Below are 17,642 nucleotides of genomic sequence, written 5' to 3'. Positions count from 1 at the left end.
TCATGTTGTTGTTATGAAATTCTATTAAAGAAAAAGTAGGTAGTTTGGGTGCTAACTAAAATTCAGCATCAAATGCAGTTCAGGCAGCCAAAAGGAGGTTAAGATAGGCTAAAATTGCTGTTTAGTGTCTTTCAATAAAATTAATCAAAAAAGATATGGCATGTAAGTATTTTCTACTAGTAAAAAGGGTTTTAGATATTCTTGAAAGATTAAAAAAAAACTATTTCAAAAGAAGTGTTAACTGATTTACTAGACTTCATACATCTTAGTTCACTGAGGAAAAGGAACAGAGGATTGATGTTCTAGTTGTTTAGAATCTGAAACAGAAACTCAGAAATATTTATTTACGTAGAAAATATATACAGTCCATATAATGATAATAATAGCTAATGTTAATTAAGTGCTTACTGTGTACAAGGTTCTTCACATAGATTAGCTTACTTGGTCCTTACAATAGCCTAATGATGAGATCTTATAACTCCCATTTTACAGGGGGTAAACTGAGTCACAGGGGTTAACTTGCCCATAGTTAAACACAGCTAATATGTGGTGAACAGCCAATACTATGAAGAGAATGTAAGTGAAATTTCAAAAAATCTATAATACATTTATTTTGAGCAATTAGAATGGATGATTATGGATGTCTATTTATGTATTAACAAATACTCCGATTTCTTATCTTTATAAAGTACAACTGCATGTTGTTTTCAGAATATAGTTAATTATCATCCAGACAAAACAATGTAAAAAACCCTAAGTCCAATGTCTAGCATTAGACTGACTGACTCAAACTAAAAGTTTTCTGCATACTAATACAGTTTTTATTGTTTTTGCCTTCAGGCAAAGTTTATAGGACTGGTTCCTACTTTAGGAATATCTTTTTTTTTTTTTTTTCTCTTTTTTTATTATTTATTTATTTATTTTTATTATTGTACACAAATGGGATACATGTTGTTTCTCTATTTGTACATGGCGTAAAGGCATACCATTTGTGTAATCATAAATTTACATAGGGTAATGTTGTTTGATTCATTCTGTTATTTTTTCCCCTCCCCCCCACCCCTCCCACCCCTCTTTTCCCTCTATACAGTCCTTCCTTCCTCCATTCTTGTCCCCCTCCCTAAACCTAACTCTAACCCTAACTCTAACTCTTCCCACCCCCCATTATGTGTCCTCATCCACTTATTAGCGATATCATTCTTCCTTTGGTTTTTTGAGATTGGCCTTTAGGAATATCTTTAGGCACAAAAACAAAAAACATGAGTTAGCCACAAATAAGTTAATATTAAATGTAGAGCAAGATGAATTCTAACCTCCTTTCCTCAAAACTCACTGATCTTTTAGTGAGAGGATGTTCCTACCATTCCTAACCCTTAAGGAAATGAGAAATTTCCCCCCAATAAAGAAATTCACATGTTAATTAGGTTCCCCTCTTCTCAAGGCACTATATTGTTTTCTTTTTGCTTTGGGGGATGTTTTTGTAGGGGGGGATTGTTTTTGGCACTGGGGAATGAACACAGGGGTGCTCCACCACTGAGCTACATCCCCAGTTCTTTGCTTTTATTGCAAAGCACAGTCTTGCTAAATCGTCCAGATTGACCTTGAATTTGTGATCTTCTTGCTTTAGTGTCCTGAGTTGCGGGGATTACATGTGTGCACCACACCTGGCACACTCTACTTTAAATGATAAATAGAATTAAAAGTGTGCAAAGTGTCCAAAATGAATTGAGTAGATAAAACATGAACTCAGTGATATAAAATAATGTTGCTTTAGAGATTGTAGTGCAGTGAGGTTCTGCTAACCAAGAAGGAAAGAAACCACAAGTTCAGAAGGAAGGAAATTGGTGTGGGTTGCAAGGATTTGGGAGGGACTTGGAGAGAAGGACCTTGAGTTGGACCTTGGTACGGGAGTAATATTTGGCATAATAGGTAAGAAGAGCAATGAAAACTGTATACGTGAGAGCAAGGAAGTAGGAAATAACATATACTATTCAAGGAACAGTGAATAGAAGAGCTTGGCTGTCAGGGATGTTCTGTAGGTGTAGGAGTAGTAAGAAATAAGGTCACTGATATTTTTAGGGTAGATTGTGAAGAATCTTAGCTTTTGTGCAAAGGAGATTGAGTTTATCCTGTAATCACTGAGGACTGAGGGCTTCTAAGTTGGGAAAGACATGTTCAAATGGGATGTTTGAAAAACACTCATTCAGCATGAATCTGGAAGATACAGGGGAGTGAAGAGGCAGGTAGGGTTAATGATGAAGTAAGAGACTTATAAAATACAGCTTCAGTCTTTGATTAATGGGTCTTAAGAGTTTAAAATCATGCTTTAAAAAACTACCTTTGGGTTTGCTGTTTAAAAACTGAAATATGCAAATCCTTTATCAGAAAATTCTGCCAGTAATACTTCTGAAATATATGCAGAAACCAACCACTATCACCACTCCCTCCTCTAGTCATCATCTTATGTCATCATCAACAACTCTCACCTGGTTTATTTCAGTTGCTCCTCTCTTTCCTATGCTTTTTGCATCATATAGTATTTTCCACACAGTAGCCAAAGAATCCTCCAATCACAACCCTGAACCTGCCCTCAGAGTTGACTCTCTGCCTCATGCTCATCATTTTCCTCCCTTAACTCACTCAGCTGCACCTGCACCATTTTCCTTGCACATCCATGTGCTTTTTAGGATTTTGCATTCACTGTTCCCTCTGCCAGAACTGGATTTCTTACATGAATAACTCTCTCCCTTTTCACAGGAGTCTACTCAAATGTTGTGGGAGACCTGGTCCCTAACCATCCTGTATCAAATAACACCAACTTTTATCACTTCCATCTCCTTAAACATTTTTTTTAATCTCATTTTATCAGTCAGTTATAATCTTCCCCACCAGAATATCAACTTCATGAGGGCAGAGACATTTTATCCATGGCTGTATCCTCAGATCTTAGAACAGGGCCTGAATTAGATGCTCAACAAATACTTGTTATTGAATTGTAAATCTTTGGATGCTTTTGAAAGTCAGAGAAAGCCTCTTCATCTTCCAAGGGTCCCTAATACTTGCTCCAGATGGCTATTTGTCCCACTCCTAACTGACAGAAAAACCAATCAGGAAGCTGGCCTCTGTTAAAAAAAAAAAAAAAAGGAGATAGAGATATTAGAAGACCATAGGCATTTGCCAAGCTTTGATGCTTATTTTTAAATTGAAAAGTTAAATGCCCTCCTTTTAATGGCAATAACATGATAATTCCATTACACCAGAGAATGCAGGAGTCTTATCAAAGTTCATGTTCTCTCCTTCCCAATATCTGGTGGATTATGCTTCCCAGCCCTCTTTGAAGTTATATGAGTCCATATGACTAAGTTTCATCCAATGGAAAGTGGTTGAGAGCACCAAATGAAGCAAAACAAAAATCCTTTCTGAGCAGGTCCTTCTGGGCTCTTTCCTTTTCTGTCTGCTAAATATTGGGACTCAGGGAGATATTGGAATTCACATCTTGAAGCTGACATAGCATCTACCTGCCTGAGATTCTGAGCTATCATTGACTTGAACACCTGCCTGTTTTTTGAGACATTATATATTGTGGTTTTATTTGTTAGCATGCCATATTTGGGACATACTTACACTAAAAAAAAAAAAAAAAAAGTCCTTGCTTATTCAAAGTACAAATAAAACTGGTCTTCTTATATTTTTATTTGCTGAAGTGATCCACTCTACAATAAGAAGACTCACGCAAAATTCTTACATATCCACATAGAAACTTGTACATGGATATTAATAACAACTCATAATAGCCAAAAGGTAAAAACAATCCAAATGTCTATCATTGGATGAATGGATAAATAAAATATTAATCTATATAGGGAATATTGTTTAATCCTAAGAAGGAATGCAATGCTAATACATGCTATAACATGTACTAATCTTGAAAACATTATTCAAAGTGAAGAAAAGCTGGGGGGAGAGGGGGAGAGAGAGAGAGGAGAGAGAGAGAGAGAAACTGTATTATTCCATTCACATGAAATTCCAGAATAGGGAAATCTTTAGAGACAGAACAACAGAACATAAATTAGTGTTTGCATAGAATGGGAATAGAAAGGATGGTGGAATAGGAAGGTGATAGTTAATATATTTATGGTTTCTTCTTAAGGTAATAACAATGTTCTAAAATTGTGGTGATAGATGCACATATCCATGGATTTTCCAAAAACCACTGAATTGTATACTTTAAATTGGCTAATTCATGGTATGTAAATTATATTCAATGAAGTTTTTTTTTTTTTTAATCCTTACATGGCTCCATATCTTTGCATGTTCTGGTCCCTGGGTCACTGCTCTGCTGTCTTTGCTACCACACAGAAAATATTTAAGTATTGCAGAAAGTGATTTTAGGTAGAGAGAGATTAGATTATAAGACATTGTGACAGGGAGCAAAAAGAAAACATTGACTCTTCTTAGAAGTACTAATGGATAGAAATTTTAAACTTTTTAATATAATTTATCCTGAAAATGTACACATGTAAATCATGAATATTTATCTCCAAAAAGCTTTTAAATTTTCTCTTAAAATTAGCATTATTTTCTACTACACAAAAACAGCCCCAAACTCATCACCCTAATTAAAATAGGTTCATTATGTAACTTCTTAAATGTACATTGGGAAAACATGGAGTTTTTAATTTTTTAAATTAATTAATGTATTTATTTATTTATTTATTTTGGTACCAGAGATTGAACCCAGGGGGAATTAACCATTAAACCACCTCTCTAGTTCCTTTTTATCATTTATTATGAGGCAGGATCTTGCTAAGTTGCTTAGGGTGTCACTAAATGTTGAAACTAGTCTTAAATTTACAATCCTCCTGCCTCGGCCTCCCAAGCTCTGGGATTGTAGGTGCTTAAAAAAATTTTTAATAGTCATAATTCTTTATATATTTCTTAAAATGCATAAGTCGATATCAACATCTTCATTTTTTTTTTTCTAGATCACACAACTAATATACCATGGCAACTTACCAGTAGAAGAGTAAATTTGTTAAATTCTCCTACTCTTTCATTTATAGCTTTAGCTTATAATTCTTGGCTCTGCAGTTCAGATGACAATGTAATAGGTATGAAAAGTTTTTATTTATAAAACATGGATTCCAAAAGTGAAGTAAGCCACATGTTATTTTGACTTGAAAAAAAAAAAAAAAGAATTAGAGCAATTACATTAAGCACGGATTTTTGTCATAAATAATTTTTTACTTTCTTGTTTCATTTATAAAAGTTTGAAATGAACAAAAATCCTTTTCTTTGTAGGTATCAGTGAACGAAGTTAAACAATTTTTGTCACATATATTGGAACGAAGAAGATCAAGCAAAGTAATCAATAAAAGAGAAAACCTTTTAGGAAAGAAAAAGAAGCAACATAAATTAAAAATGAAGGGAATTCTAAATAAAGACCTGTTGGAAAGAAACAAAAATCATTGTAAGTAGAATACCCTCTGACATATAACTTAAAAAGATTTCAGGTAATCAAAAATCAAATTTTAGAGCTGCTTTCTGAGAAGTCTTAGGATAGCATCATAAATATGTATACACACAAAAGCATTATATTTTGTCAGATTCTGTTCCATCTTAGATTAGAATTTATACTACTGATGAAAAAGGTTGCTAATTATTTCTCATGAGACAAAAAATCTCCAAAATTAGGTGGATAAAACATTATCATTTATTCTGCTAATAGAAACCCTCATACTTTAAGGAAAATGAAAATTAATATAGTGTTTTTTATTTCTAGGATAGCAATCTAAAACTTGCCCTAGTAACAACACACTTGCTTAGTTAGATTTCTCTGCATGTAAAACATAAACAATGTCTCCATAGAGTCTATATGCAGAATTTAATTGGTGAATAATTAGAAAGCTTATGAATCAGTTTCAACATTTGATTTAAGTGTAATGCAGGAAAACTTTCTCTTTTCTAAGAGGCTTTATGAATTTCTATTTTATTAATAGCTTTTTTAAAGAGAGAAAAATTTCTTTGAGAAAGAAATTAAGAATATATGTTTTTAATATATAAAATGTGTACACATCTAAATTTATTTGAAATCTAAATCACATACACTAAAATATTTATTTGACATTTTTTGACATAAAAACATGGCCTGGGGCTGGGGATATAGCTCAGTTGGTAGAGTGCTTGCCTTGCAAGCACGAGGCCCTGGGTTCAATCCCCAGTAGTGGGGGGCGGGGAAGTGTGCCTTTTATTTAGCATAGTTCTACTGGTTGACCTTGACCTTTCTAATATAAACAACTATAAAACTACTTCATCTAAATTTTCCCATCTCAGGTTTCTTATAAAATAAGGAACTGAAGACATATGGAGCAATCTCATACAGAATTCTAGCAGATGTTTGCAGACTTTCCCCTAGTCATTTAAAGTTGCCTCAACTATATAGTTAAATTGGATAATTTCTAGTGACTCTCCATTAACTTTACATTGATACATTATATATTCTTTTTGTACTTATATTTAATCAGTTTACATATTGTTTACTTAAAATCTGTAATTATAATAGTATAACTGGTACACGCAGGTTTGGGAACAAGTACTTTTTGTAAACCACAAGGGGTGGGAACAGAGTATGCACAGGTACTAAAGAGTATCTCACTAGCTGCAAACATTCAGTGTCCCATGGATGTCAGTAAATACGTTGGAGAGAAGAAATGTAAAACATTGATTAAGTTGGCAAATAAGGTAAGTAGAAGTTGTTTAAGAGAGATTGTTGTTTAAAGAATAATGTCGTCATTCAAATGAGAGCCTATTGCCATACACAAAAGTGGTTATCTTATGTCTAATAACAATACATAATAAATTAACACTAACTGACCATTTTCTAAATTGTTTTAAGTCTCCATTCTTTTTTTCTTTTTTGTGGTGCTGGGGGGATTGAACCCAGGGCCTAGTGCTTGCAAGGCAAGCACTCCACTGACTGAGCTATCTCCCCGGCCCTGTCTCCATTCTTTAGACATGAAACAAGAAGCACAGAAAAGAGAGTAATTTGTTTAGCACTATAAAAATATTTCATAGGGGAACTAGGATTTTTACTTGGATGGTATGGTGCCAAAGTCTTCCAGCTCTTAGCCACTGTGCTATAGGCCTTTCACAAAAGTAGCCTAGAATATCAAGAAATGTTAATCCCAAACTTCTCAAAATGATTTTGGGGAAACATTCAGTGATGTGATAAACATGCTGCAACTTCTTAATTGATTTGCAGATTTTAAAGAAAAATAAATAATGGCAAATAATTGAAGGTATTTTTATTTTAAAACTAATAGCTATGGTACATGCAATAGATTTAAAATTCACATCTTGAATTGTCAAACCTAAGACTTTAAGCAAATACCTTGTCCTGCAGGCCTTCAGGGAATGCATTAATCACTGCTGCCTATTAAAATTACTTCCAAGAACTTGTGAGGAACTCTGTCTTATAAGTCATAATATCCACTCATCAAGATTTACATGAATTAGTAGATATATTGTTCTGACAGAAATAAATACAGAAAAGTGATTGCTGCTAATAAGAGCAATAGACAAATTGAAAAACATGGGATTCCAGAGGGAGAGATTAGTTTAGAGGCTTCTAGATTTATCAATCCTAGTCTCTCTTTTTTCTGAGAGTCCTGCTTTGACAAGGATTTTTAAATTTTCTAAATCTTCGTGTATTTAAGGGCATTTACCCCAAAAGGCTGGTTTACTGCTTAATTGAAGATTTGGATCCAGCTAGAATCTAGAATTATTTACATATTTAGCTACTTCAAGTGTGAATAGGGATTTTACAGCAAACAAATGACACCATTTGTTGTCAAAAGCTCTGTTCTTGTCCCCAATGCCAATTCAATAACAAGGACACGGTCTTGAGAAAAAGGAAAAAGAAGGTTTATTACTTTGCTAGCAAAGGAGAAACACAGGGGACTCCTGTCCCAAAGGCGGTGATTCTTCCTATCAGCAGGAACAGGGGGCTTTTATAAAGGTGATTCAAAGGCTACATTCCATATGTTCTCTGTTGGAGTTGTCATTCACTTGTTAATTTGGGAGTTAGTCATTTCTGCGATCTTCTGGTACCATCCCCAAAGTCTGGATTACTTTGTTTCTATGATGGGTATGTACTCAGGGACAGATAACTGCCTGGGATGGGGAAGAAAGGGAATCCTGTTTCCCCATAGATTAGGGAGGGGGAGAGATTAGGGAGGAACAGGGAGAGAGGAAAAGAAAGAAACATGACCATTTAAAAAATAAGTTGCAGTGGTAGAGCAGCAAGGGTCATATTCAAGGCACAAAGGGGACCACTATTAAATTTAGATGAAGTCACTTGAGAAAAGTATAATAAAGGGATTTTTTTCCAAAGTTGTTTACAGGATTTAGGGAAACCACAGTTTCCCTGGGCTAGTAACAGAAATAGTATCACAACCTCTACATAGGTCCTGAAGGACCACAGGACAGTAATGGTTACTGGAATGCTGAAAAAGAAAGCAAAAATATGTGGACAAGCCTTTCTGACAGAACCATGCCCTTGGGTCAGAAGACAAAGCCAGACTGTAGAGACCACCTTGGGAAGTCAGGGAATAAACATCCCTCCCTCACTCTCCGCCTACCCTTCATACCTCCTTGCTGGTGACTTTTTTTTTTTTTTTTTTTATTGTAAACAAATGGGATACATGATGTTTCTCTGTTTGTACATGGCGTAAAGGCATACCATTTGTGTAATCATAAATTTACATAGGGTAATGTTGTTTGATTCATTCTGTTATTTTTTCCCTTCCCCCCACTCCTCCCACCCCTCTTTTCCCTCTAAACAGTCCTTCCTTCCTCCATTCTTGCCCCCCTCCCTAACCCTAACTCTAACCCTAACACTAACCCCTCCACCCCCCATTATGTGTCATCATCCACTTATTAGTGATATCATTCATCCTTTGGTTTTTTGAGATTGGCTTATTTCACTTAGCATGATATTCTCCAATTTCATCCATTTGCCTGCAAATGCCATAATTTTATCATTCTTTATGGCTGAGTAATATTCCATTGTATATATATATACCACAGTTTCTTTATCCATTCATCAATTGAAGGACATCTAGGTTGGTTCCACAATCTGGCTATTGTAAACTGAGCAACTATGAACATTGATGTGGCTGTATCTCTGTAGTATGCTGATTTTAAGTCCTTTGGGTATAGGCCAAGGAGTGGGAGAGCTGGGTCAAATGGTGGTTCCATTCCAAGTTTTCTAAGGAATCTCCACACTACTTTCCAGAGTAGCTGCACTAATTTGCATCCCCACCAGCAATATATGAGTGTACCTTTCTCCCCACATCCTTGCCAACACCTGTTGTTGCTTGTATTCTTGATAATCACCATTCTAATTGGGGTGAGACGGAATCTTAGGGTGGTTTTGATTTGCACTTCTCTTATTACTAGAGATGTTGAACATTTTTCCATATGTTGGTTGATCGCTTGTAGATCTTCTTCTGTGAAGTGTCTGTTCATTTCCTTAGCCCATTTGTTGATTGGATTATTTGCATTCTTGGTGTAGAGTTTTTTGAGTTCTTTATAGATTCTGGAGATTAGTGATCTATCTGAAGTATGATTGGCAAAGATTTTCTCCCACTCTGTAGGCTCTTTCTTTGCATTGCTGATAGTTTCCTTTGCTGAGAGAAAGCTTTTTAGTTTGAATCTATCCCAGTTATTGATTCTTGCTTTTATTTCTTGTGCTATGGGAGTCCTGTTGAGGAAGTCTGGTCCTAAGCCGACATGTTGAAGATCTGGACCTACTTTTTCTTCTATAATCTGCAAGTTCTCTGGTCTGATTCCAAGGTCCTTAATCCATTTTAAGTTTAGTTTTGTGCATGGTGAGAGATATGGGTTTAGTTTCATTCTGTTGCATATGGATTTCCAATTCTCCCAGTACCATTTGTTGAAGAGGCTATCTTTTCTCCATTGCATATTTTTGGCCCCTTTGTCTAGTATGAGAAAATTGTATTTATTTGGGTTTGTGTCCGTGTCCTCTATTCTGTACCATTGATCCACCTTTCTATTTTGGTACCAATACCATGCTGTTGTTGTTACTATTGCTTTGTAGTAGAGTTGAAGATCTGGTATTGCGATACTCCCTGCTTCACTCTTCCTGCTAAGGATTGCTTTAGCTATTCTGGGTTTCTTATTCTTTCAGATGAATTTCATAATTTCTTGCTCTATTTCTGTAAGGTACGTCATTGGGATTTTAATTGGAATTGCATTGAATCTGTAAGCACTTTTGGTAGTATGGCCATTTTGACAATATTAATTCTTCCTATCCAAGAACATGGGAGATCTTTCCATCTTCTAAGGTTTTCTTTAATTTCTTTCTTTAGTGTTCTGTAGTTCTCATTGTAGAGGTCTTTCACCTCTTTTGTGAGATTGATTCCCAAGTATTTATTTTTTTTTGAGGCTATTGTGAATGGGATAGTTTTCCTAATTATTCTTTCCAAAGATTCATCACTTATGTATACAAATGCATTAGATTTATGTGCATTGATCTTATATCCCGCTACTTTACTGAATTCACTTATGAGTTCTAAAAATTTTCTGGTGGAATTTCCTGGTTACTCTAAGTATATAATCATATGATCAGCAAATACGGGTAGTTTGAGTTCTTCTTTTCCTATTCGTATCCCTTTAATTTCTTTGGTCTGTGTAATTGCTCTAGCTAGAGTTTCAAGGACGATATTGAATAGAAGTGGTGAAAGAGGGCATCCCTGCCTTGTTCCAGTTTTTAGGGGGAATGCTTTCAGTTTTTCACCATTTAGAATGATATTAGCCATGGTCTTAGCATAGATGGCCTTTACAATGTTAAGGAATGTTCCCACAATCCCTATTTTTTTTAGTGTTTTGAGCATGAAGGGGTGCTGTATTTTATCAAATGCCTTTTCTGCATCTATTGAAATAATCATGTGATTCTTGACTTCAAGTCTATTTTTTTGGGGGTGGGGGTTTCTGGGGATCGAACCCAGGGCCTTGTGCTTGCAAGGCCAGCACTCTACCAACTGAGCTATCTCCCCAGCCCCGACTTTAAGTCTATTGATATGGTGAATTACATTTATTGATTTCCTGATGTTGAACCAACCTTTGCTGGTGCCTTTTGACCAAACCTATCCAGAAGTGGGAAGGGAAGGGAGTCAATTGGTGTGGTCCATACAGGCACAGGGGCTGGGGATATAGCTCAGTTGGTAGAGTGCTTGCCTTGCAAGCACAAGCCCCTGGGTTCAATTCCCAGCACCGCAAAAAAAAAAAAAAAAAAAAAAATACAGGCACAGAACAGGATGGAGTGGATTTATGAAGGGAATTGGAAGATATCTAACACGCTAGCTTACCAGATAGGATAGATTTAATATCACAAACTAAAAGGATAAAGGACTTTTATTGGCACACAACAGAGGTATAATTCTTTGTTGTTGTTGTTACTTGGGATTGAACCCAGGAGTGCTTAACCATTGAGTCACATCCCCAGTTCTTTTTTATATATTTTTTTAGAGACAGGGTCTCAGTGAGTTGCTTAGGACCTTGCTAAATTACTGAGGAGAAGAATAATTCTTAAAAACAAAATTACAGACATTTAGAGTAAAAAGGAAACTCCAGAGGTCATCTAGTCTGACATCTTTTATCAGTTACTCCTGGCATTATGACACCAGTTCTATTTTACCTGTGATCTCACCATTTCATAGAAGGCAGCTTGTGATATTCTTTAATACTTCTTTCTTATAAAGTTCTTAGCTTACATTGAACTAAAATCAATTCCCAACAGTGATCTTGATCAGCGTTAAATTATGGCCGATGGAGCTGGATATAGCAATCCTGATATAGACTGGCCCATGTGGAATACAATAGAATACAATGGAGTGGTGCCTATCTCACTGAGCACTGTGGCTCGTGCATATTGATTGTAAGATCCTGTTAGTTATTTCTGGTACCAACTCACAGCAATGAGGTATAATGAATTCAGGGTCTACTGAAATCTTTTCTTACTTAAGAGTACTAAGCCAGTGTATCAATCAGGGTTCAACCAGTCCCAGGGGAGAAATAGAGAGATATTAATGGATTTACTATAGGAGATTGGCTTCTATGATCATGCAGGATGGCCATGCAAGTCAAAAAACTGCATGGTGGGTTGTCAAGAAAAGTAGGCTGGGACCCTCAGGTATGAGCTAAAGACATTGTCTACATGTGCAATTCCCACCCTCACCCACTACGAAATCCTCGGTTCCATTTTTAAAGTTTTGCAACTGATTGAATCAGGCCAACTGAGTTTCTCCAGGATAATCTCCCTTTGATTACAGATTTTAATCAGATTTACAAAATACTTTCCCACAGCAACATCTAGATTAGTGTCTGATTGAACAACCGGGGACTGTAGCCAAGGCTAGGAGACAAATAAAATTGACCATCGAGCTACATATTTCCTAATCTTTATGTGTTCATCTAATACTTTCCATCCCCCTCCCCCGCCCCCGTGATCTTGGGGATTAAACCCAGGGATTTATGCATGCTAGGCAAGTGCTCTACCACTGAACTATACTTCCAGTCCCCATTTAGGTTTTTGAATTTAAATGCAAGGTTTATGACTATTAAATTTCACAGTGATGGGGAATGTGGCTCAGTGATACAGCATGTACTTAGTATAATCAAGGCCTTGGGTTCAACACCTAACACCACAAAAATAAGAACAAAACTTTCACTGGACTAATCTTTGGGCTTTTTATTATGTCCATCAATTCATTGCCTTCTAATCTTTGACTATGTTTCTGTTAGAGAAGTTAGCAAGATGGGGCCAAATTTAGAGCCTAAGAGACCATAATAATTCACCATACATCTCTCGAATTATACTTACCTACTGATTAACCAGATAGAAATCTACATGTGATGAAGTTGGAAAAAAATTGTTTATCAGAATGCATTGAATAGCATGCATGCCTTTGTTTGGAAAGTTGCCTTAATAACCATTTGTAGACAGAAGGAGACAAGCACCCACTCTTGATCTCCCACCTCCCTCCCACACAGAAGCCTCACATCAGGTGATGCTAAGTCTTCAAAGATAGAAAAAAATCACCCTGCAGAGTCACAGAAAGGAATTTATTCATTTTGCTTTCGAAAAAGTGAGAAGAAAAGAATGGGACAAGAAATATGAAGAGATATAAGGAGTCTGAAAGATGGTAACTGTGCCAAAGTTGGGGAGTCCCAACTAATATTTTAAAATCAGCCATGCCATGAGCATCATAGCTGTTTTTGTTCCTGAAATAAATCACCTTCTCTTTCTGTTCTATGAAATCTTAAGTCTGCATTCTTCATAAATGCTTTGTAAGAAAGAATATTCTTTTAGAACAATTCAAAGAGATGTTGAGTTTCACTGTGGACCTGTGTGATATTGTAACAGTGGTTTAATTTGTGTACTGAATATAACTCTTGCTGCTCTGCCACTGCAACTTATTATTTTTTTTTAATGGACATGTTTCTTTCTCTTCCTTTCTCCTTGCTCCTCCCTAATCTCACCCCTCCCTAATCTGTGGGGAAACAGGATTCCCTTTCTTCCCCATCCTAGGCAGCTATCTGTCCCTGAGTACATACCCGCTATAGGAACAAAGTAGTTCAGACATTGGGGATGGTACCAGAAGATTTCAGAAATGACTATCTCCCAAATTAACAAATGAATGACAACTGCAACAGAGAACACATGGAAAGTAACCTTTGAATCACCTTTTTAAAAGCCCCCTGATCCTGCTGATAGGCAGAATCCCAGTCTTTGGGACAGGAGTTCCCTGTGTTTCTCCTTTGACAACAAAGCAATAAACCTTGTTTTCCCCTCTTTTCTCAAAACCATATCCTCCTTATTGGATTGGCATCAGGTATTAGGACTGAGCTTTCGACAACAATACAGTCCAGGAATAATACCTGTGGAATTAGGCGTTTAAAAAGTAAAGGGCACCATAAAAAAATGACCATCCCTAGAGAATTCAAACTTCACAAACTGTGGGTTAAAACAGGAATGTGGGTTTTATACATGACTACCAAGCTGACTAAAAATCTTATTGAACTTTATTCTCATTCAGTTCCCATTTTAACATTTTGTACGCAGGATATCATTTAAAATATGGGATATAGGTGTTCAATATAAATCCTACTCCCCAGGCCTATGGTTCTTCAGAAAAAAACAAATGAGATTTAATCTAATTTGTTCTCAAAAACCTTTCTGAATACTTAGTGACCACATTGTCTTAAATGAAAACTCATAAATCACAGATAATGTGTTCTAGAAATAAAGAGGTTAACATTAAACTGAAGTTTGTAGAATATAGGATATGTATTTCTGTTGCCAAAAGCTCCATCCTTGTTCCCAAGACCAATCTAATAACAAGGACGTGGTTTTGAGAAAAAGGAAAAAGAAGGTTTATTGCTTTGCTAGCAAAGGAGAAACACAGGGGACTCCTGTCCCAAAGGCTGTGATTCTGCTCATCAGCAGGAACATGGGCTTTTAAAGAGGTGAGTCAAAAGCAAAGGCTGCATTCCACGTGTTCTCTGTTGGATTTGTAATTCACTTGTTAATTTGGGAGATAGTCATTTCTGAGATCTTCTGGTACCATCCCCAAAGTCTGGATTACTTCATTTCTATGGTGCATGTGTACTACAGGATAAATAACTCTGCCTAGGATGGGGAAGAAAGGTAATCCTAGGGTCCTCTCGCTCTAACTGATCAGCAGATTGGGTGACTCACCAGAGTTGCAGGACCCATGGAGGTGTCCCATGGTTCTCTACATCCTGGCTGACCTTAGAGGGCAAGGGCTGCTTTTTCCTTGGCCCTTTTACTTCCTTGTCTTTGTTCTCCAAGTTTTTGGTTTTAAACACACCACAAGCCAGTTTCACTGGTCTTAAAGAGGGAGTAACAGGTTATAATTTCAGTATCTATAATTTTACAGATACCTCTTTCATTTAATTGGGGTTGGTTTTAGTACTGGAAGTCAGCATTATATACTATCTGTCCTGTAGGTTATGGCTTATTATCTCAAATTAACCCAGGTTTTTTGTTGTTGTTATTGTTGTTGTTTTTTAAGCAGTACCTCTGCAAAACACTAACAGGCAAAAGTTATGAAGTTTACATAGAAAATACAAAATGAAATTAACTGAACAAAAACAAATTCAGTTTGTGTAATAGCTATGAACCAAGAAAAATGACTTTTATAATCTTGAAACTTTACTTAAATATTGTATTCTCTGTTTGAGATCACAGCAATCTTTACAACAAAAATCAATCTTTTAGATGCAACTTCAAATAAGCTGAAGTCTAGCCTATTTCAGAACCATTATAACATGGAGTAAGGTGGGAGGCAGATGCTTATCTCAGGTGAGCAGGCTCTTCAGAAATGACACAATACAACATTACATCTGAAACATGAATCAAAGAAAGGGTAAGAGAGTTTTTAACTTTCTTTTTGTGGAAAAAGTGGCAGAATGCTTCTATGTTTTACAATGTTACCTTTAAATAAATCAAGCTCTTCTTATTATCTTCCAAAAATGCATTTCAATTCTGATCCCAGTATGAAGACTAACACAAAATTGTATATATAACTTATTGACAACAGGTTACTTTATTCAGCTATAAAATATCAAATGACATGAATAAATGCCAACCAAATTTGTTATTTTTATACAAATCTGAGACTTTTGCTACACATAATTTTAGTTTGGAGAACATCAACTTGGCAAAGTGCTCTCCTAAGCTTTACATTTAGCTAAGTTAAAATTTTAAAGTACAATTTGGAATCCAGAGTGATTGGTAACAATAATCAAAGGTCTGCATGGGTTAACAAAAATCAAAGGATAGCCCTAAATCTCTTAAACATTTAGGAACCAGTGTTAATAATTAGAAGTTGATTAAGTCAAAGCAAACAGATATAAGACTGGTCTTCAAATGACAGTGTGGCCCTTCTATGTCAGATACAATGTATGATATAGAGCACTTATTGGTTATCTTGCCAGTAAACTTATATGAACTTTCCCTTAATAAACTTTTATAGAATACTTAGACAAGGCTTAGACAGATAGTTCTCAGATGCATACATATACCTAGTCACATATATTTTGGGTGTCGATAATATTGTTATGACTGAAATAACAGTTGTTTGTTTAACCAGTTACAAAGTAATCATTTAAGACTTTAAAACAGATACAAGGGGCTGGGGAGATAGCTTAATAGGTAGAGTGTTTGCCTTGTAAGCACAAGGCCCTGAGTTCGATCCCCAGCACCCCTCGCCAAAAAAAACCAGATACAAACCCCAATTCCTTTAAGACTTAGTTTCCCCAAGTAATAAAACCTAACAAATACAAGAAAATTATCTTGATATAAGAGCAGTGTTTCAAACTTTGTTTCATAGCAGTACATTAAAGTTCAAATAACTTTGCTGTGCTAATTATAGCCAATTTAATCAAACGTAAACTTTTTGAGAGTTACCTTCCACAAACCATCTGTAACTTACTTAAAAATACACAACTTCTTTACATCCTTACTTTTGCCCTTTTCATCTTGGACTTTAACCCAAGAATATTATTTTACCAGACAAGACACTTTCTCATCCAGAAATATTTCTTTTACCTTTTAATTTTCCATACTAAAATATATTCCATACCTATAATTTTTAAAATTTTTTCTAGTTTTGAACCCTTTCTTGAATTCATATTCTGAAAGAGTCCTTATGAATGTTATCTGTGCATTAATTTACATAACTAATTTCATCCCAGGGGAGGGTTGGACAATCCAGCATTTACAAAAACTGTGGCTTAATCTTTTTTCTCCCAGGTTTCATTCAAGGGGTTGGAGCACAGGACATTTTTGAGTCTGACCTGTTTCCATTATCATTAACACAATGCCATCAACCTTAATTGAGTTCCCCACTGTCAGTTGTACCCAGAGTCTCCTTTTGGACCTTTTTCTTATACTAGGCATATTGATATGCAATGGAGGTGGCCCTTTCCATTCTTTTCTTTAGGCTTCCTTGAAGATTCCTTTGCAGAGGGTACCTTCAAAATATGGGTTGGCCTTAGTTTTTCTCTTTTTCTTTTCTGGGTGCAGTTGTTTATCCTGCCAGTATTCCCATGCATTTAGTTTGATGGGATTCTGTCATAGCAACAATTGCTTTGCCCCAGTGATGAATATCCCCTGGTCAAGTAGGTGGCCTGTGAGATCTTAAAAGGGGAGACTATTCCTGTCCCCAGGTCATAAACTAACAGTGCTGGAACCTACTACCACATTCTTTGTGGTCAGCAGCCTCCACCACCACCCCATGGGAAAAAGGAGCTAGAAGGCAGGGCTGAGATCAGGTTCTCTTTAACTACTTTTCTACAGCCCAGGAACTTTTCTGAGATTTTTTTTTTTTTTTTTTTTTTTTTTTTTTTTTTTTTTTTTTTTTTTTCTAGCTTAGGGCTACTATCCTTGACCCACAGTGAGATGATCTGTTGATGCCTGGGACCAGGCTAAGAAACAGTGCTGAGAGTGCCAGCACTGGGCTTAAGAGATTTAAATCTTTTTAAACTCTTTTTTTTTCTGGTGTCCTGCTATCCTTGCACACCAGAGGCAGTAC

At 36.0% G+C, this 17,642-nt stretch overlaps 1 protein-coding gene across 1 annotated transcript in view; it reads left to right on the top strand.

Moving 5' to 3' along the window:
- The first annotated feature begins 5,340 nt into the window (after positions 1–5,340).
- Positions 5,341–17,642, top strand: part of Sel1l2 (SEL1L2 adaptor subunit of ERAD E3 ligase) — a 72,576-nt gene continuing 60,274 nt past the window's right edge. The window contains 1 exon segment of the mRNA XM_047541794.1: positions 5,341–5,470. Within this exon segment, the coding sequence (XP_047397750.1) occupies positions 5,422–5,470 (49 nt within the window). The 5' untranslated portion in view covers positions 5,341–5,421.

The sequence above is a fragment of the Sciurus carolinensis genome, chromosome 2, assembly GCF_902686445.1.
Source record: "Sciurus carolinensis chromosome 2, mSciCar1.2, whole genome shotgun sequence".
NCBI lineage: Eukaryota > Metazoa > Chordata > Mammalia > Rodentia > Sciuridae > Sciurus > Sciurus carolinensis.
Note: the sequence above shows the minus strand (reverse complement) of the source record. Positions and strands in the feature narration are given on the sequence as shown.